This window comes from Micropterus salmoides, unplaced genomic scaffold, assembly GCF_014851395.1.
Source record: "Micropterus salmoides isolate LMB-PRFRI ecotype aquatic unplaced genomic scaffold, ASM1485139v1 Ms_hic_scaffold_20, whole genome shotgun sequence".
Lineage (NCBI taxonomy): Eukaryota > Metazoa > Chordata > Actinopteri > Centrarchiformes > Centrarchidae > Micropterus > Micropterus salmoides.
The window spans coordinates 30136765-30158469 of record NW_024041151.1 but is presented as its reverse complement, the minus strand read 5'-3'; the positions used below and the strand labels follow the sequence as shown (position 1 = coordinate 30158469).

Here is a 21705-nt window from a genome sequence, read left to right as displayed (position 1 = left end):
CCTGGCGGCTGTTCCGCCAGTGTACGAATGAGTGTGAATGTTAGTTTCCGTTTGAGCACTTAGGCTCAGTGTATGAATGTGTGTGGATGTAGTGTAAAAGCGCTTTGAGTGGTCGAAAAGACTAGAAAGGCGCTATACAAGTACGGAGCATTTACATTTATACTGCAGCTACAGTATAGTTACCATGAGCGCATCAGAACAGTAAGGTATCTGAAACCATCACAGACATGCTAAAGATGTTTTAGACATTTGTATTTACCCACTTTATCTTAAAAGTCAGTGGGTGTATGCAGGTTTAGCCTATTAGTTCTGTTTCATTTGTCATTCTGACCACATCCATATAAAGACATGCAGCAGCAAAATGAGCTGTAGTTTCTTTCGGGTGCAGGACATGACAGAGATAACGTGCATTTCTGTTTTGTTAAATGCTAAAATGCTCAGAGACTTCTGTTGCTCTTTAAAGCCTGGGCTCTAGCTCTCTAATCAAATGGTCACTAAACAATGGTTAATTTCCTTTGATGTGCCCCAGTAAGCCATGGCAGTGAAATGCACAATAGCTGGGCCCTGAAACCAGCAAAAGGGAATGGAATGATGCTATTATTCTGTTCCTTATTAAAAGTAGCAATATAACACTGTAGAACTCCTTAATTCAAAACAATGCTTTTAATTATCAGCAAAATATAGTCATTATGCAGCAGAATGGCCTTTTTCAGGTCTTTATATACTGATGGGTAGTTTAATATCTAACTGTGCACCATAACATGCAACCACAAGCTGATAATATGCTTAACTCTTAAATATTAAGTAGCTGTCAAATATACAACATTTCCCTCTGAAACGGCAGAGAATAAAGCAACATGAAATGGAAATACTCAAGTGAAGTACAAGTGCCTCAGAATTGTACTTAAGTACAGTACTTGGCTTTCCACCACAGCTTATATAAATGTTAATTACACCTGTGCTTATTCTAAAATGTCTGCTGTGAATAGTGTCTGAATTATACTGTAATTACATGAATAATAATGCAAATATAACAATGCAAAAGCAAGTCTATGTATGTAAGTGATTTGGACAAAAGTAGGCCCACTGATTTAAAGGACATTTGCTTAAAAGTTGGACTGCCACTACTGCTGAGAAGGTGTGTTAATTATTAAATACAGTTGTCTGCAGTTTTGGTGAAGAGACTATCCTATGATCAAACTACCAGTAGGACTTTAAACTTGGTGGGTTTGGTGTCAGATGATGCTCTGCTGGGGGCGAGAGGGAGAACCACAGTGGACAGTGCGTAGTCTCTCGAGACGCAAACAGGTCCACGTCTATTGGAATATAATTCTTCAATTCATTATTTTGTATTATTTATGTATTTACCTTAACTTTTTATATGATAATGTAAAGTCTATGCTTGGTAATTTAACAAATGTGTGCTAACTGGTTTCTTCCTTGGGGTGGCGCCTGACAGTACACTGTAGGTTCTACTCATAGACTGTATATAAAAAGGTTCTACTGGTTGTACTGACTGGCAGCGCAGCATCATATCCATGATGCAAGAAACTGATATTGTTTTTACAGTAACTTAGTTAACGTTAGCTTAAGAGCAGTGTGACGTTTTACTTAGATTAAAATAGATTGAATAAACTAAAAGCTAACTGTATTGTAATTATATTTTAGGTAATTTGTTCCAGTACAAACAAGTGTCTGAGTAATGGACAAAGTAATTAAATAAATTGACACTGTATAATGAAAAGAAAGAAAAAATTAAATAACGATTTTTTTACGAGGTGAATAGACGTGTATAGCGAGCGTCTTATCCGGTGGTGGTCGGAAGAACATCAGTTAACCATTGACCGCGGATCCCAAAACACATTCTGTGTTTTCCGAGGAGCTCTGAATGTAGCACAAGGTTTGACAGCTAGACGGCCAAACATGGCGGCTGCTAGCTAGACAACTAGTCAACACCTTCTGCTTTTATTATTACTGTCGGCAGTCAGGATATAACCAGGCCCGGTAGGGATTCACAGAAAGACACTGTGAAGGACTGTCGCCCATTTTTCGCCTTTCCTGCTTTTTATCCAGCCGTCGTCCGGGATGTGAAGGCGGGTTGTGAGCCACAGTAACGATACACTCCAGACCTGAGTGAGCTGGCACAACAACAGGGAGGACTGAGGGCGGACGCTTTCTGTGTGGTTTCTTCACCTCTGCCGAAATGTTTCACAGGTAAGACATGGTATTCGTGTAACTTACTGGCTGCGTGTTTCTGCGTTGTTTAATTACGCCTGTGTGACTGTCATATGACACGTTGCTGGCAGAATTTTAATGGCACCCAGAGATAAAAATTGAGAAGGGAGAACCTAACGTTAGATGTTGTGATAAAAGACAAGGGTATTAACGTTAACATTAGGGAGCTCAGGTGTCCTCCTTTCTATGGGGACTTAGTTATGACATACAGCCATACCATGGATCTAATATTCTGGACCATACGCTTATTTGCTAAGATTTGCTCTCATGGTAATGTGCTTTTAAAAAAAAAAGCTAATCAAGTCCCTGTGTAGTAAATGACTGTATCTAAGATAGCATTATGATAAAATACTTTTGTTTTAAATAAAAAATAAACATTGAGCTATTGTGCTGAAGCTTCAGCTTTGTTTTGTCTGTAGTGACTTGTACGCAAACTGGAATTAACGTTACAGATCACCTATTGGCGATCCATAGAAGATAATCTCCTTAATTTAATATTCCTACGACTGAATACTCTCAACCTAAAATGTACATTATACGTTTGACAAAGGCACTGTATTGGTATCCAAAGAGTGGTATAACTAACATTACTAATGCATTATGAACTTAGGTCCCAGGAAATCAGTGGGCTCTTTCAGCAAAATAGGAGAAGTTTGGATGCAAGACTTTTCATTGGACTTGCCTTTGTGATGATGCTGGGCAATTTCTCTATTTTCTGTTAATTCACTAATTGAGAAAATAATCGACAAAATTATCAATGGTGAAATTAATCAGGCCTATTATAGAAGTTAGATAGAAGGTGTTTCTGAACAAGGAGAAATTAGTTGAAGTTCGTCACCTAGCTAATACCATCCTTACAGGCACGTGGTGGTCATAGCATCATGACCACCAAAATGATGGTCAGGATTTTAGGGATTATGACAAGAGACAAGAACAGAGAAATGCTTGATTAAAAACCTGCTTCCTGGTGTATACAAACTAACCTTACACAGTTTGTATACAAACTATCCTTATGCTGTGACATCAGAATAAATCTGTCCAGTCCAGTCCTGAACCCCAATGATGTTTTACTGCCAGTATAGCAAATATTGCTTCATATTGTACTATGCATACTAACATAATGTGGATTTATTATTTTCTCGGTATCCTTTTACATTCAGAACACACTTGGCATCTTAAAAGCTGCATACCTGTTTGTAGATCAGGTCTGACTTATTGACATGTGGCTTATGTTTTCCTGCTGGATTACTGCTGTGATAGCACTTCTACCATGTGTCTGTACATTGTTAATAATGACCAGCCTGCAGAGCTGTCTGGTGACCTGCTGCTGTTACTCTGCTATTTAACGTTATTTGTTATTTCCCATTTATTGTCCATCTATTCACAGTGCCTGTGTAACTGAATACTTCATGACTTTCATCATACACTGGCTCAGAGCACACACTCCTTATATCTCCTGTTAAACTAGGGATGGGTTTGGTTAGGGACCTTTTGATAACTGATTCAGTACCTACATTTTTGTGATACTTTTTTTAATCACATACCTTACTTTGAGAAATACAAACATGTTTTTCTCTAAAAACCTTTCTTTTTTCCCAAATAAAAGTCTCAAATGTTATGTGGGCTTTTAAACACAAGCAGCTGTAAAAGGACTAAATCTGAAGCTATCAGATCTGACCAGACGTTCATTATGTAACAGTTTTTGATACTCAATTCTACGGACACAAAACTGTATTTAGGTGTGTGTGCAGCTTCACTGTCTTCCATGCTGCTCAAATCTGTGCACTCACTCAGTCAGTTTGAAAAATTGTAAATGTTCACATTTACAGCCCATCATAAACATTTCTAAACAACTTTTTTGCCTTGTCCTTTGCTCAGTTGCTACATTTCGGCTCATTAAGGCCAGTCTGCTCATCTCTTTTTGCATTCTGTTAACGGTTTGCTCTGATATTATAAAAAAACTACTTTTGTTTGATGAGGTAGTAAAATCATTCTGCTCTGTTGCATTAAAATGTATTATCCAGATTGTTGTAGGAATGACCAGAACAGGTCAATTCTTCAGACGTTCAGGGCGTTTCCATGTTCAGTCTCAGCACGAAGTAGCTTACTGCTAATCACGTAAGTGAGAGAACAAATGGCAAGGTTTTAACTTGAACATTTTTAAACATTTAATTAATTCAATTGATTTAAAAATAAAAAAATCTTTCAATAGGTTGACTAATCGTATCAGCTCTACTGCTATCTGTAGCTAACATTATGGATCACGTGACATGATAATACCTTTCAGTCACATCATTGTAATCTTCTCAAGCTCTGCTTACGCTTTGTAAATGGGAAAGTTGGGCAACATGATGATCTTGTTCTGTCTGACCAACAGTCCAAAACCCCAAACTTATTCAGTTTGCCATCACATAAGACCAAGAAGAGCAGCAACAACTCTCAGTTAAGAACTAGGAGATGTTTGACAGGTAACTAGGGCTGAACAATGAATCGCAATTTTGTTGTAAATTTGATCATTCCGCCTAAAATTGCAAATCATATCGCAAGTGCAATGTCAGTCAAAATAATCGCAAGTAGATTTTTTTTTTCAAAATTGTTCAGCCCTACAGGTAACTTAAGTGATAAATCTATTATGAAACCTGTTGCTGATTAATCAGCGCTTTCAAACTGTCCTGGATTATTACGCCAATATGCCTGTGAACGGTAACACCCGGAAAGGGGGATCTGATTTGATCCGCCTCTGAGCTGGGAATGTTGGTTGTAACAGAGGCGGAACGTAGGGCTGGTCGATGTGGCCAAAAATGTTATCACGATAAAAACATTTCATATCATTTGATACCGATAATTATCACGATAAATGTCAAATTGTTATTTCTTTCAAGTTTATAGGCAGATTTTTGCTCCTGACTGAAAATTGAAGAAACCAGATGGTTATTTATGGGGTTAAACTTTTTTTTATGGTCAGAATATGACAAACACTTGATGCCAAACAGTGGATCACTTCACAAGTCTGAGGGAGAACGTTCAAAACTATTATGATAAAAAAAGATTTAACAAATATGATTAGTAAATGTTTTTTCACTCCCTTTACCTCAACAAAATAAATATTTTAACAGAAAATATATATTGAACATTTATTATATTGTTATTGAGGAAAATTATATTGCGATAATTATTATTATTGTTTTATTGCCGTGCCCTTGCGAAACGATGTCTGTGTGAAAAGCCACAGCAGGAGTGACGTTTCAAGATGTTGTGATACCAGTCGCGGTCTTTTTTTAACAGTCTAACTCTGAAAGTCCACTGACTCTGGCTGCACAACGGTTTTGTTAGGTCCCCAGCCCGGCGTCAACGTCCACGGGAAGTATCTCAGTATCTTGTTGTTTATTTGTCATTTTTGTGCTTCTACTACCTTCTCCACAGCTCTCTCTTGCCCTGTTTTGTTCCGTCAGCTTCAGGGAGCATTTCAGAATCAGAGCATTTTGCCTGCCTGATTTTGCTGCCATGTTTAGATTTTATTGATTCGGTAATTAGTGCTTGCATTTGTGCTTCTACTAAGATTAAGTAGGCTACCTAGTTAAATGGTTTTTTGTCTGTTTTCACAGTGTTTATTGTTGTTTTACGATTGGGAATCTGCACAGGGTATTTCATTTTGAAAATTGACCGGATAAGCTCCGGCAGCCTGCGGGGTTATGCTGCAATATTTTGTTCAGTATGAATGAGCGAATGCGGCATATTGACGGACATTCTTTCTGCGTTTATTGTGGGATCTCTGTGTGAAAGTGGCTTATAATACATTATTTCAACAATGAATATAATAATTCAATTAAAATATGAATTATAGGCCTACCCTTTATAACAGTGTATCCATCCCTTTAAAATCTGATTGTTGCAAATAAGTGAGAATGACTGCTTGAGGGCAGTAGCAGATTTATGGCATTGCTGTATCAGTGTGCGATGAAGTATCTTTGTTACTTGGATTAGCCAAAAAGACTGTCCTGCTTCCAGGAAATATACTAACTATATAACAAAACAGATCAACATCATGACATGATATAACATTACATACCCAAATATTATGCCCATAATTCCCATGGCTAGTTGATGGCCAACCAGTGAAGTAGAGGCTAGACACTATGTTTGAAGTAGTGACTCTATTTTCATCAGCTTTTCTGTCTTCCCTAAGGTGCCTGCAAGCCTTCCTCTGTAAACAGATCGGGCCTATTGCAGCTGTCCAACACACACACACACAAACCCACACTCCCAGTGGCATCTGGGTGGACACAAGCATTCCACAGTTAAATACCAAACATGCTACAGGTTCCTATGTAGGGCCTGTTTGAGGGAATGGAAAAAATATATACCATAGTAGAGACAGTAAGTACTGTGACCCCTGATATCGACTTTACTATGATGTGGTGATACTAGGACCTTCAATAAAATTCACTTGTGAATTTTCCTTGCTTTTTCTTCTTCCCAGCTGCCACTGTGTGACAGAGTGCCTCCTCTGACTGTACTGTCAGCTGAATGCCAAAGGTCATCTGGCACTGCAGGCAACTAACTTCAGAATCATTCCAAGTCATGCTGAAAGCATTCAGTAAAGAAGTGTGTCTGATACGCTACTGGTCTAACTCCCCTGACTCGTTCCTTTGCTTCGTGTGACCAACAGTCATTATTGTTTTGCCTCTCTGCAGGTAATCTCCGGCGTCTCCGTGATCCAGCCCCTCACCCCCCCTGCTGATGATGTCATCGCCACCAGCAAAGCCCTCCGACACCTCCCTCTCCGCTGCGTCCCGGCTGCCACCTTCTACGGCCCTGGACTCCCTGTCCGTGTCTTCCCTGCTCTCCGGGGATTTAGATGATGAAGGGGATGGAGGAAGAGGAGGAGGGGAGGAGGAAGGGCTGGGAGACTTAGAAGTGAACCCATATGATGGTTTGCCCTTTTCTTCGCGCTACTACGCCCTGCTGGAGGAGAGACAGCAGTTTCCCATATGGGGACTCAGGCAGAGTCTACTGGAGCACATGGAGAGCCACAGCATGGTGCTGCTCAGTGCACCCAGTGGAGCTGGAAAAAGCACCCAGGTAACCAGAAACCACAAGGGCCACAGGTTAAAATAACATGCCATGTATGTAATCACCTGGATTCATTCAGGAGATATTCTTAAACTGACAGTGTTGCAATTATAGAAGCTGAAGAAAACACATGGGGAAAAAAGGTGATGTCAACAGTAATACTTTGACCGGGGGAAATACACAGCAAATACATAAATTGATACATAAAACAATACAACAAAAGATTCTATAGGACAAAACTGATGACCACGCTTATAATTAATAATAAACACTGAATGGTAGTATTCAAATCTTATGTAAAAGAAAAAAAATCCATGATGTAAAATATTCTCCATTACAAGCAAAAGTCCTTTTGTAAAGATACGTCTATTTTGTATACAGTTCGGTAGCTAATATATAAAAATGCATCAAATACTTGAAACTGATCACATGTTCTACTGTCCATGTCGACAAAGTACCGAGCTATAGCTATCAAATACATGTAATGGAGTAAAAAGTAAGTACAAATACCTCAGAACTGTACTTAAGTGAAGCACAAAGCAAGAAAAATATACTTAGTAACATTCCACATATCTCCAGTAAGCAGTCACAATGTGAAAACTAAAATAAACCTTGTTAGCTCATTCTCCAGCATCGCAGATGAATGTGTGATGTATCTCTCCGTGTGTTAAATCTGTTTGAGGTGCGTTTTTTATGTTATGTGTTGACAAGGTGGTGAAGGTGTTTTCTTCATTAGCTTGTGTTTTCTTAAACTGCCGTGTGTAGAGCTTTCTTGTGAGATGTTAGCATGCCACAGAAACCTAATGGGTTGATCTCTTTTTTATTTTTATAAAGACCAGTCATATGTTGATTTCATTAAAAAATACTGGCCAACATATTGGATAAATGTGTGTTACAATAACTAAATGATACATATTTTTATAATTGTAAATTAATGTTATATTTTCATATATACAGTATATTGTATTTGAATTTAAGACCAAGCTGATGCTTTGTGCATAAACGGTGTCTAAGCCCATTCGCTGCTCTGTTTATAGTAGGTGTGTCATTTTGTACCAGGCCTTGCCTTGTGACTGCCTGCTTATCGTTCCACCTGCTCCTCAGCTCCCCTCCCCTCAGGCAGCGTTAAAGCGTTTCAGTAGAGTTACACTGTTCTGCTGTAAGCTGAACTCTCATTTAATCATGAAACACTCTGGGCTGCCCTCTCCAGTGCCTTCTTCTCAGCACAGTTTAGGCCACTGTAGACCCTTTCTCCTTTGTTTTTTACCTGCTGCTGCATCTTTGTGATTCTGGTGACACTTATATGTACTTATTACAGCTGTTGTTAGGGCACTTTGACCTTTGCACCTGGTGCTGTTGTAATGCTGAATTTAATGTCAGTCAGTTCTGCCATCTTCACTCTCAGTTAAAGGGCAACTGGTGTCTTACTCAGAATGGAATTCAAAAGTAATATTTCAGAATAAAGATATGAAACCATGGAACCTGAAGCCACAGAGATTACATTTCCATACAGGTCTGAATATTAGACACAGTTTGTGTCCTTTATTCTTCCATAAAGTGATCGCAAGTCTTCCTGGGTTTGTTTGTTGGGTGTTTGTTTGAGAATTCAGCGTGCACTTTTACTTTCCTCATCAGTAGGTCTAATTCAGGCTTTGATTAAATATTTATTCAAGTCCATTGCAGGGCTGTCCATGGATGGCACTTCAGTTGTGTGTTAATTTATTACTGGAACATATACACACCCACAGTACTGTAAGGCCTAGTGGATAAACACGTGGAACAGACGGCTGATGGTTGTGGATCCAGTCCGCAACACAAAGCCTGTCTGAATCTTCTTGAAGAGGTTTTTAAGATCATACACTATTTTTGAGGAAGAAGGTTTGTTTTTTTCTCTCTAGGTGTTGTAGCTGCAAGATTACATTTGTAGGGTTTAAAGTTACCATGCAGACTTTTAGTTGTGGAATTATGTTATACTGACAGCTGGTCAAATAACTCTGCCTTATGTGAAAAGGTCACTCATAGTAATGAACACACAGAGAATGATCTCCTCTACAGAGCGTTTGAGCTTATTTTAGCTCGTTATTTTGCTGGGACAGAACTCTGCCGTTTTTGGTTCAGTCTCAGCGCTCTCATCAACGTATTTTCATGTATTTCCCTCCGAGCCAGAAAGAGAGTGAATAATGAACTTTCATTTATCAGGTGGACACAAACACGACTCCATGAATGCTAATGCTGCTCTGTGTCTGTGTTAAGCTAACATGTTTGCCGTAACAACTGGTTTTTGTGGAGTTCTTCTGCCCCCAAGTGGCCAAAAACTAATTTAATGCAGCAAAACATCTTTAAGCAAATTGTATTCATAGTTTGGAGTCCTCATTTGGTGTGAGGCATTTGTGCAGTGGATGGACTGAACTGAACAATATTTTTTTGTCTGTGGAGTCTTGGACTTGTCCATATTCTCCTAGTGTGAGCTGGACTGTAGACGTCCACCTCCAGCTGCCACTGAAAGCTGAACATTGTAAGAAGTAAGAAGGAAAGTAGGAAAAGTGCTCCACCTGCTCCTCAAATGTAACTTATTATCTAAGGTGTAAAAACTGTGTATAATCACTCCCTGTCCTCAGTATTATATTACTACTTCCTCCTCCTGTTGACCCCTGTCTTTCTTCTCTTCTTCCTCGTGTCCTCCCTGCAGGTGCCACAGTGGTGTGTGGAGTATGCTTTGTCCTATGAGTTTTGTCAGGGCCTGGTGTGCTGTTCCCAGCCCTATTCAGTGGCAGCGGTGAGTCTGGCCCTTCGTGTGGCTGATGAGATGGACCTCAGCCTGGGTCTGGAGGTGGGCTACAGGGTTTCTCATGATGACAGCTGTACAGCCGACACCCTGCTCAGGTTAGTATGCATAGATAATAAACATCTTGTTATTTTCCCCAGAACTAGGTACTCATTTTCAGTTGCAGCTACCAACAACAAAATGGTAATCATTGTTTTCCCTATAATCAGTCACAGAGGAGGTCAAAGTCAAAATCACATAAATATGAAACATTTTAAAAGATGAAAACATAAAGTCATACTACTTCATCTGACTTGTGGGAGCAGCAACACAACAGTTTTTTGTTGCATTCAAACACAAGAGAACGTTTCCTCTGTACTAATGTGGACACTGCCTTTAGCTGCACTGCGCCTCTGTGATCAGAGTGAAGTGATCAATACTGTTATTGAGCGTAAATTTAGTTTTGCTGAATCATTATTACCAGTACCGACAGTATCACCCTAGATTTACCTCATTAGTGGCTATATTTCTTTTTTTTAAAAAACATACTGATTTAATCATTTCAACATATATCCAAAGGATTTTTTTTCATATTGACAACAGTTTATCATAACTGTGTATTCCATGGCAATATTCATAAAGCTTCATATTTAACAAACAGACATGAGAGTTGTATCCATCCTCACAGCAAGAAAGCACATGAAGTGTATTTCTCAAAATGTCAAACTATTAATTTAAACATAAACAGACTTTTCAGTGATTGGTTGAGCAGGCTTTTAAAAAAACTAAGTTATTGGACTTTTTATGAGTATTTATTTACATAATTCTGCTCAGTAAGCTCTGAAACTAAACGGCATCAAAAGAATCAGATAAATTAGCTTTGAAAACTAACCATAAACCGGCCTCATTTTTCTGCTTTTAACTTAAGGAGACTTAAGGCCTGCTTCTAAAAACTCATGCCCCCTAGGGATACCTTGGACATAACATATGGGAACTGACAGCAGAGGTGGCTTAAACAGGTTGAGAAAAGTAAACCACATTTTTCATCAAGATATTCTCCACAACAGCCACATTGTGGAGAAATTCGTGAAACGAGTCATTCATTGCTTTATGTTCTGAGCCCACTGCTGATCTGTGTCACATGTGATGGTCTTCTCCTCCCTGGGTGTAATGTAGATGGCTTCATTGGATTTCACCAGTTTTGTATGCTAATGTTACATGGTCTTTCTTGTGCTCACAGCCACACCTTGCCTCTTTGTACTCTGCCCTCTACAGTGGTGGCAGAAGAGGTATTGTAGCAGTGTATTTACTGAAAATTGATCCATGTGTCCTTTTCTGCCTTCTCATATGATTGTATAAATTAATGTACGGCCATAAAAGTATTTTTTCCAGCCATTTAGTGTGTCACTTCACACTAAATGTGTTATGTGTCAAAGGCTGACAGAGCTCCTGCCCACTGAGAGTGGTTTTTATGTGGTTTAACTCACTCCACCCTGCTGTCAAACTGCTTTAAAATCTCTGTTCCTTTAAAGGCTACTGGTCCTTTCTTCATCTCTTTGTTCCTTTCCTTCTCCCCAGGTTTGTCAGCGACACTCTCCTGCTAGAGGAAATGATGTCAGACCCCCTGCTGCATCAGTATAGCGTTGTGGTGTTGGACGAGCTCCAGGAGCGTACGGTGCCCACCGACGTGCTGCTGGGCCTGCTGTGTGACGTCTGCCGGCAGAGGCCAGACAACTTCCGGGTGGTTCTCCTCACTCACCCAACACTGGCACCTCGCCTCTCCTCCTTCCTGGGAGCATCAGTCCCTCACCTCTCCCTGGACAGCCTGCTCTCTAACCCACCTACCAAAGACCAGGAAGAGGGGCGCGAGGGAGAGAAGGACAGGAAGGCTGTGGAGATGAACAGGGTGGAGACGCTGTACCGGGAGCTTTCATCCGGGAAGGAACCGGTGGCTGCCGCCTGTCACATGGTGCTGGATCTGCACAGAAGAGGAGAGGAAGGAGATGTGATGGTGTTTTTGGCCAGTGCACAGGTACAAGTTTTCTACTTTATACACCTCAGAAAACAAGCCCACTTATAAATACTTTTTAAAACTTCCGAAGTATCAGAAAAATGGATGGTGGGCTTTCTGGGGTTATCTCATCCTTAGACTTAAGTACCAGATTTCACAGTGAACAGCTGTGTGTTCAGGCCAAATATAAAAAATGCTTCTTCTTGGACTTTGGGAAATGGGAATTTTTAACCATTTCTGACATTTTATGGGAAAAAATAATTGAGGAATTGAGGAAATAATCGTCAGCTTAATCAATAATGAAAATAATCATTAGTTGAAACACTAGAAGTGTATTGATTACTGAGGTTAGGAAACACGTCTTGAGCAGCCACGAACAGTGCTGGGCCGTGAGCTGATTTGGAAAGAAAATCATTACAGAAGAGGTAAAAGAAACGGATGTAAAATAATTAATACTCTGATGTGACTCTTTGTAATATCATAATGTAAGCCATCAGGTCCAATAAGAATTAAAAAGTGACAGTGCCCGGTGAGCAGCTTTCATTGAAATGACCGGGGAGCAATCTTTGAACACAGAATCCATCTATCTTAAAGGACAGATTCACAAAGTGTCTGACACTGACATGTGTACATTCAATAGTTTTTGCTTGTAATCATTCTTCCTGTTCATGCTGGCCCTGAAAACTCCTTTCTTAATGTACTACTAGTGTAGTGTATTTTCTGAGCTGTAGTGGAAGCACAGTAATGCAGAGAGGACATTTATTCTAAAAGGGCCGTGATACCACTTGGTTCATGAAGCCTCAGATTGTCTTCAGATAAACTTTGTTGTTGAATGGATTTTTACACAGAATGAGGACTGTGGGTTTTGAGGCTGTGTTATTGTGCTGCTTGTTTCACTTTAAGTTGCTGAGTAGTGGGGAGCACTACATTAGCCTGTGAGCAGCAGTAAGAGATTTTATCACTTTCCTGGTGAATACTATTCAGTCTTTTTAATAAAAGGGAAACTGGTCAAACCAATATTCACTGTGTGATCGGCTGTAGAGTTTCACCACCTTTGTCTTGTAGAGGAGTGAAACAAGGACACCTCAACCTGAGAGGCCTCCGGTGCATTGCAGGTGTCTGGTGTCCCTGTTCACACATGCGTTGTATACAACAGGCAGACACAATATATCTGTCATGTGTTCTCCGTCCATGTGCAAAACTATATTTACACATTGCCCTTCAGTATATTACTCTGTCTGCAAATTTAACTCCCTTTATGTCAACATCACGACTCCTCCTGCTCCTCGACTCGCTGCCGGTCCTGGTTTCCATTTACCTGTTCTGGTTAATGCACAGTGAAACACTTCTCATGCGAAACACTTGTCAGCTGAAATAAACCCCCAGAATGTACAGCATGTGGAGGTTTTGAGAGGGGATGTTTGAAAGAGGAGATTCAAACTGAGACTGCATTCTCTCTCTTCCCTGTTCTCTGTAGGAAATAGAAGACTGTGTGGCCCTGCTGGAGAAGGAGTGTGTAGCTCTGAGTCCTCAGCTTGGTCCTCTCAGGATCCTCCCCCTCCATGCTCGACTGGGAGGGCTGACCCAGCGGGTCTACGAATCCGACCCTGAAGCTTCTAGACTGAGGGAGAAGGACAGCTGCGATGGCGTGGACAGCTCGGTGCTGGGAGCAGGAGGTCCGGGAGTCAAAAGGAGGGTTATCCTCACCGATACCCTCGCAGAGGCTTCCTTCTCCCTGCCAGCGATTCGCTATGTCATAGACACAGGCCTTCAACTGAAAACTGTGAGTATGTGTTTATATATGACAAAATGTCATGATTAAATTACAGATTGTTAAAACAAAATAATCCCGTTTATCTCCGTCTCTTCAGTTTTTACTGTATTTATGTTCTAAAATAAAGCTAATTGCAAGCAATGAAAATTTTGATTGTACCTTATTGCAGAGGACAGAGATTTATTTGATAAAGTGAAAACAAAAGCAGCATGTTATCATTTCCATTTCTGCCACAGGTTTACAATCCACAAATAAGAGCAAACTCGCAGGTCCTGAGGACAATCAGCAAACACCAGGCCGACATGCGAACTCAAAGGGTGAACAGCCACCTTCCAGGTTGGTCAAAGGTCATTGCTGCTGTTCTGATAACCAGCTCATATGATTGTGTAGAATTTGAAAATGCCTAACTTTTGTAACTCTTAGTGGTAGGTTCATAAACACATGCCAGCTAATTCAGAGCTTGGCTTGGTATTTTCTTGTACTCAGCTTTATACAGTAAAATCATGTAGGAGCAATCCAAGTCATTCAATTTTCATCATAGGCAGCTTATTTCAGTTTTACAATCTTGCAACTGTATCAAATTGTATTTAGTTTTAAAAGACATTTTGGAAACAAAGATTTCATGGCTGAAAATCAAATTCTACAAATACAGTCATGACTACATGTGTTCTCCTTGTTGGTCTTTAGGGCTGTGTCTCCGTCTTTACCCCCAGTCTCTATATGAGGAAGGGATGGGGGAGGCTCATTGTCCAGGAGTGGTGGAGGAAAACCTCAGCCACTTGGTGCTGTTGCTCAAGAGACTTGATATTGCTGACATGGGACAGTGCAAGTTCCTGGACAGACCAGGTACCTTTATGAACTACTTGGAATAACGCTTAGGGTTAAAGGGCTGCGACGCATCACAGAACATGACTCTTTAAAAGCGCAGATAATGTTTTCTTCCAGTGTAATGTCATTAACAGAACCTTGTCATTTATTTGGACTCAGTCCCAAAAAATACCACATCCTGCTGCCAGAAATACTACTCACTAAGCACCGCTGCTGAAAATAGTCCCCAACAAAAGCACTATTTCTTCCTGTCTGAGTATCGTTTGCTAAAAACTGCACTGACCAACTATTGTAAGAAATTACTGAGCCTTTTTAAAAAATGAATGATGCATTTGTGAGCTGTTTTTAAAGAAGCCACTGACAGAGTAGGAAAAGTGGAATGAATTCAGAGATGGATTAACACAGTGATGGATTTGGTCTTTTTATGGGATTCGTTCCAATAGAAAACTATAGAATAGCACCAGGTTTATCAAGCAGACGCAAGTTAAACATTGGACTTTCTCATTCCCAGCCCCTGAGGCTCTAATGCAGGCCCTGGAGGACCTGGACTACCTAGCAGCCCTGGATGATGACGGTAACCTGTCAGAGGTGGGCATCATAATGTCGGAGCTGCCACTGGAGCCACCACTGGCTAAAGCCCTGATCGCTGCCTGCGAGTACGACTGTGTTGATGAGCTGCTCACTATAGCTGCCATGCTCACAGGTAGCTGAAAAAGTGAATAAATGTACTGTAAACAAAAACTCACATCGCCTTGCCATAGCTGTGTAAATAATGCGTAACAACAGTTATTAGTGAATGTTGAGTGCTTACATATGACATATTTTCATGTGTACTTATTGAATGTTGATCTGGTCTTTGTCTTGTGACAGCTCCATCCTGCTTTGTGACAGCAGAACCCAGCAGAGAGGAGGCTGCTGTGACACACTGGCGACCTCTAATGCACACAGAGGGAGACCACATGACTCTCATTAATATTTATAACGCCTTCATAGAGCGTATGTACACCTCCATTACATATACGCTTCGTTAGTTACAGGGTTCCCACTGACCATGGAATCTTAAAAAACAAACTGAATGTAGACAGGTGTGTTTCAGACAGGCAAAGTTGGGACATTTGTTCCATCCTTTCACTAACAGGACTGTGGAATGTGTTTTAACATTAGCAAAACTGGAAGGAATAGAGTGTTGGATTTGGATATGGAATGTAACGGAAAATGTAGCATAATGGGAACCCTGCAGTAATATCTATTCTAACAACTTTGAGTGTTTATTAAGATAACATATATAGTATATCCATAAATAATTGAAAGGTCTGTGTGTGGTAATTGCAGACAATCAGGATGAGGCATGGTGCACGACAACCTTCCTCAGTCACGCTGCCTTACGATTGGCTGTAGTGATCAGGGCGGAGCTGCTGGAGGTGATGCAGCGAATAGAGCTTCCTGTTTCTCCTCCTGCTTTTGGATGTCAAGACAACTGCACGAATATCAAGCGTGCTCTCATCTCAGGCTTCTTCCTCAAAGTAAACACCCTGTTTTGTTAACTTCCCTTTTATTCATTCTGTTATATTTATACTAAATAATTTTTCTTGTATTATATATTTTTAGCCTTGCTAGCAGAGTGCTGGATGATAATTAAATATTATGGTTATTGGAATAATGAAACTTAAACTGATTGTGAACACCTGTTCCCCGGAGGCAGGGTAGCAGTATTGTTCAAATGCCCTCCACCAAAATATTAAATAACATACCTTCACATGGAAAACAAGGCATAAACATTAAATGAAAATCTAATTCGTAAACAGTCATAAAAATCACAAATATGATGAAAGACTTTCATTACAAATACAACTACAATCACTACACAGTGGGCTGACTTAATGAGTCTAAGAACATCATTAGTATCTGGCTGGCACTGACAGAGAAAGGACTCAATCGCTTACAGCAGGTGGAAAAAAGCATTTTAATGTAAGCAGGGGTCGGTACACGGTTGATCATACCAAAAAGGCAATAGCATCCAGAAATGCTAAGCAAAGGCAGGGTCAAAGTACACGGAAGATAAGGTCTAAAAAGCTCACAGAGGAACAGGTATTCAGAACGCTGGAACGCTCACTATGGAAAGATGAGACAAAGTGACAACAGACAAGGGGAGCACAGAGACTAAATACACAAGGGAGGAAGGGTAATGTGGGACAGGTGAAGCTAATCAGGGCGGTGAAGGCAATCACATAGGCAGGAGACACACGAGGGCAGGAAGCATCTGAAACAAGAGACAGAAGTGAGTCTTCCAAAATAAAACAAAATAATAACAATACTTAAACAGGAACTAGGATGGAACAATTAGGGCAAGGCATTATTTGCACATTTCAACAACAAGGCAAGCCAAAGTGCTTTCCATAAAACATGAAGCAAGATAGAATCTGGGAACAGAAAGCAGACCTGTCCCAGACAGCCTGAGAGGTCTGCATGGTTCATATCCTAGCAGAAGATCAGAAATGTATTTTGGCCCTAAACCACTCAGTGCTTTATAAACTAACAGCAATATTTTAAAATCACTTCTGACGGACAGGAAGCCCGTGTAAATACCTCAGAACTGGACTGATGTGAGACACTTTTGTGGTCTTAGTAAGGACTCGAGCAGCAGTAAAAACCTCTAAAGACACCGCTACAGTAGTCGAGCTGACTGAAGATAAATGCATGGACATTTAAAATATCATGAAACAGATATTATAAAGGAACAGAGACTAGCCATGTAAATATACAATAAACCATCAAGTCAATCTTTCACACCTCCTTTCCGGTCTCCTTACTTTGTTGTTGATGATAAACCCTCTTCAGGTCTCGCATGATGTGGATGGTTCGGGTAACTACCTCCTGCTAACTCACCGGCATGTGGCTCACCTGCATCCCTTCTCTTCCTACCTGTGTCGCCAGCCGTGTCCCAACCCACCCGGCTGGGTCCTCTACCACGAGTTCACCATCTCCCGCGATAACTGCATCCGCATCGCCTCCGAAGTCCACCCTCAGATGTGAGTCAAACCATGAGGTTGATTACGGTGACCTTTTTAGATGTGCAAGAAACTGTTAATTGAAATTTCCACAACACCTTGTTGTCACTGTGGTTACAGGTGTCATTCGCAAGGTTAGCTGAAAAGGCACTGTTTTTTTGTCTACGTGGCTCTGCTCTGCAGTGATACAGACTGACAATCCTCAGTAAATCCAGTCATCATTATAAATTCTGATCCGCTGTTGCTCCCACTCACCTAGCGTTAGTATTACCGCAGACACCTGTTCAGAGTGGAGAAACATTTTTGACACGTCCCGGCCTAGGGGAAACCTGAGCGCAGCATAAAAGTGTCTCCTGCTCCCCAGAATGACCAAATGCCACTGGATGTTCAATCTAATAAGAAACTGGATGTATTTACAATTGGCACAGAAAACAAGGACATAAGGGAGAGCTAGGCCAAAAATAACAAACACAACACTTCTTCCCATCCCCACTAACTTTCCCTAACAAAACAAAAATACTGAGGTTTAGCTAATCTAACTCCCTGGCCGGTAAACAGGAAAAAACAAGGTTTAACATAAATAACAGCTCTCCCCTACCGTTTTCCTACAGAACTTTTTTTGTCTATGCTAGCACATGTGTAATCTCTCACAGTTCATGCAGGCGGCGCACCATGGTCCCACCCAACCCACATCTGGCTAGGGAGGCAAAAAAAATCCACATAGGTCCTTTTATACCAGGTGTTCTGCAGCCCAACCAGCAGTCCACCACCTGCAACACAGACTAAGCACAGTTCCTCACTAGGGCAGGGAGGGTAACATGCAAGACAGGAGCACCAGGGGATTGTGGTCTGTATAGACAAGAACTGGGTTTGAAGTCGAACAAACATAAACCTCAAAATGCAACGCCCACAGCAAAGCAAGAGCTTTCTCAATTGTGCTATAATTCACCTGGAATTTACTGAATTAGAAATAGCACACTGGGTGATGACCAATATGATTGTAACAGTACAGCTGCTGCACCATAAGCACAGGCATCCACCTCTAACTTAAAACGATGTGAAAAACATCTGGTAGAGCCAGCACAGGGCGCTGCAGAGGACAGCTTTAGTGAGGAAAAAGGTCTGCTTTCCCTGTTCCTTTAATGAATAAAGCAGCCTCTCAGGACCGCTTAATGGTTTTTAAAATTAAAGTTTAAACCTAACATAATGATAATCCATTCCCTTCCTCACCTCTCTGCTGTAGGCTTGTGGAGCTGGCCCCTCAGTACTACCTGGGAAACCTGCCATCAAGTGACGGCAAAGATCTGCTGATGGAGCTGAGGCAGAGCCTGGAGTCTGCGTACGGGCAGGACGGAGTGTCCGACGAGCACAGCAGGACTCACAGAGACGCAGAGTCTGGAGAAACTCACAATCAGTCCAGCACTGAGCTCTGTGTTGTCCAATGAGACAAAAGAAGAGACACTAAACTAAAACACCACTGTCACTTTATTGTTTGATCTGAGATTTGGTACTTTGTATGAATTAGGCTGTGAAATCTCACTTGAGGTTTAATCATTCTGATGTGTGATTTCAAATGGACATTTGCTGGAGGAAACTAATGTACAGTCATGTGTTATTAATATATCTTATATGCAGTGGCTTTGGAAAATATTCGAACCTCTTCATTTTCTCCTTGTTGTGCTATGTATTGATTTAATTTTACATTTCATTTAGAATAGTTTTATTTAATGAGGGAGTTGTGTGTTTCTGTGTACAGAATGAAGCATCCATTTTTAAATTGTAGCACAACAAAAACTGGAAAAAGTGAACTGGATAGAGTACTTTATCAAAGTGTAATTTCAGCTAAAAGCAATACACACTACTTCAGTGAGCAGAGACACTGTTATTGGATGACCTTCGACCTCTATACAGATGGCTTCTCAGGGCTCTCTGATCAGATGCTGTACTGTAGCAGTGATCTTCTATTTTCTTCTATTTCAACTTTTGATACTGTTTGTCTGATGTTTGGGTTCCTGCTTCATCTTCACTCTGCCTTCTTCTCTCCAACTTTGTGTCAATTCTGACAAATGTTTGTGTAAAGTGGTTTCTTATCATCCTATTTAATAGGATATGTCTGTCAATACAGTACTTCAGTACATTCAATTTTTGAAGTATCTCAGCTGAGTGATATTTCGTCTTAAAGCTGCCTCAAGTAGCTGTGGCGGCTGTAGCCCTACAGTGTAGCCGCTACTGGCAGCTAATAGGGCTGAATAGTTCACATGTGTACTTGGGGAAATTATATTCTCTGTTTACCAATACTTTTGTATCGTTATGTGTTTATTTTCTTACTTGACTGTACTCCTCCTAGTGCTCGGAGGAGTAGTACACTTACAGTAGCTGCTACACTAGCTTCACTGCGTTTCTCTGCTTCACTGTCTGTAAAAGTAAAAACTCTATTAAAGGCAATATACAGATTTATTTTTCAGTAGTCCTGGTTGTGTTCAAGCTGAACTCATGTCAACAGGTAGCATATGTTTAGAATATATATTGCTTCTATTTCGCAAGATGTAGCACTTGATGCAGTTCAGCATATTTGATTAAGTTGATGTACTTTTGGGTTGTATCCACAGGTTTGAATGCATTTATTTTAAGTCGCATTGGATAAAAGCATCAGCCAAATAGCTATGATGTAATGTAATGACGATATTTCTCCAGGGAAATTTGCCCTCAAGCCAGTGCATCTCAAGCGTGGACTTTGCTCTTTTGTTAAGGTTCTGTGTGCAAAAACATGTCTGTGTGCTTTGAAGCTGAATGCTCACTGTGCCGATCATTGTGTTGTAAGCAGACACTGTGGAGACACTTTGGACTTCCATCCATAAAGTATGCAGATGTCAAACCTTATACATTTAAGGGGGCGTACATAGTGTTGCACTTCCAGAAAGCTGGGGGACTTTATGGAAGCCTAAATAGCTCTAAAAAGAATGGTCGAAATTGAAGCAACAGAGGCTGAGATGTCCTAACTTTTAGTAGTGGTAATTTCCCATAATGCAACTCAATAGCGACTAACGCTAGCTGCTGATGTCATCAGGCTTATTTTTTCAGACTTGACAAAGCCTCTCAAGAGCAACAGAAGATTATTCAACCGTTTTCGCTGGCTGTGTACTCCACCTGATGAGTAGACTGTGGAATATCAGCAGGTGTGGCTGCATTAAATCCTACAAAGGCCTCCGCCTTTTCACTGAAAATAAATTTTACTGTGTTGCCTTGTTTGGAGAATGTTCACTCTTTTTCAGAATGTGATGTGACCCATGCCAGAAACTAATGATACCATGTCTAGTGTGCAGAAAAACCTAAGTAATAAATTGGCCATGGAGTCTGAGGCCATAACATTTACAAATTATCCAGACTAGCAAAGAAGTATTACTTATATCTCCTTATAAAGTTGGTGTGTCAGAAGTGTTAGCAAGCAGTTGGCTATTAACACAGCATCTGCAGACTCCTTTGAAGAATATCTGGCTCTTTAGCAGCTAAATGCTCCACTATGTTCTCAGGATAGAAAACCAAAACAATGTGTTAAAAACCATGCCGCAGAGCTGAACTGCACTGTTGGCTGATAATTCTCTGTGTGTTCATTACCATGAGTGACACTTTACACATAGGTTTTCAACCCAGAGTTAATGAAAAGGGGCAGCTTCAGCTGCTGTAGGTGATTTAAAGGCCTCTTTGGTGAGTTGTGGTCACGGTTTTTCACAGCAGCAGGTGTTATTCAGACCCAGCTGATTAAAATGATCAACATTCAGACTGTGTTTCTCCTCCAGATTTGTGATCCTCTTAGTGTTGTGAAAGCTTTGAACAGAATTGATCATAGTTTTATGTTGGGAAATAGAATGAACAGACTATAGAAATAACTAGTTTACTTAATAAACAACATATGAAGAATCCAAATAATTCCTGCTTGGGAAGAGGAAGGGTTGGATGGACTCATGACCTCAGTCTTTCTAAAGTCCTGGACACAGTCCTGGTTGTCACACAC

The 21705-nt window shown here is 40.6% G+C and overlaps 1 protein-coding gene across 1 annotated transcript; it reads left to right on the top strand.

Annotated features, from left to right (window-relative positions):
* Positions 1–1869: 1869 nt before the first annotated feature.
* dqx1 (DEAQ box RNA-dependent ATPase 1) lies at positions 1870–20150 on the top strand. Its single transcript, XM_038733836.1, has 12 exons — positions 1870–2214; positions 6930–7317; positions 9998–10191; positions 11651–12104; positions 13561–13866; positions 14094–14193; positions 14545–14703; positions 15197–15388; positions 15556–15681; positions 16018–16208; positions 17524–17714; positions 18937–20150. The coding sequence occupies exons 2-12, from the start codon at positions 6976–6978 to the stop codon at positions 19136–19138; spliced, it is 2457 nt and encodes an 818-aa protein (XP_038589764.1). The 5' UTR covers positions 1870–2214; positions 6930–6975; the 3' UTR covers positions 19139–20150.
* The last annotated feature ends 1555 nt before the right edge of the window (positions 20151–21705 follow it).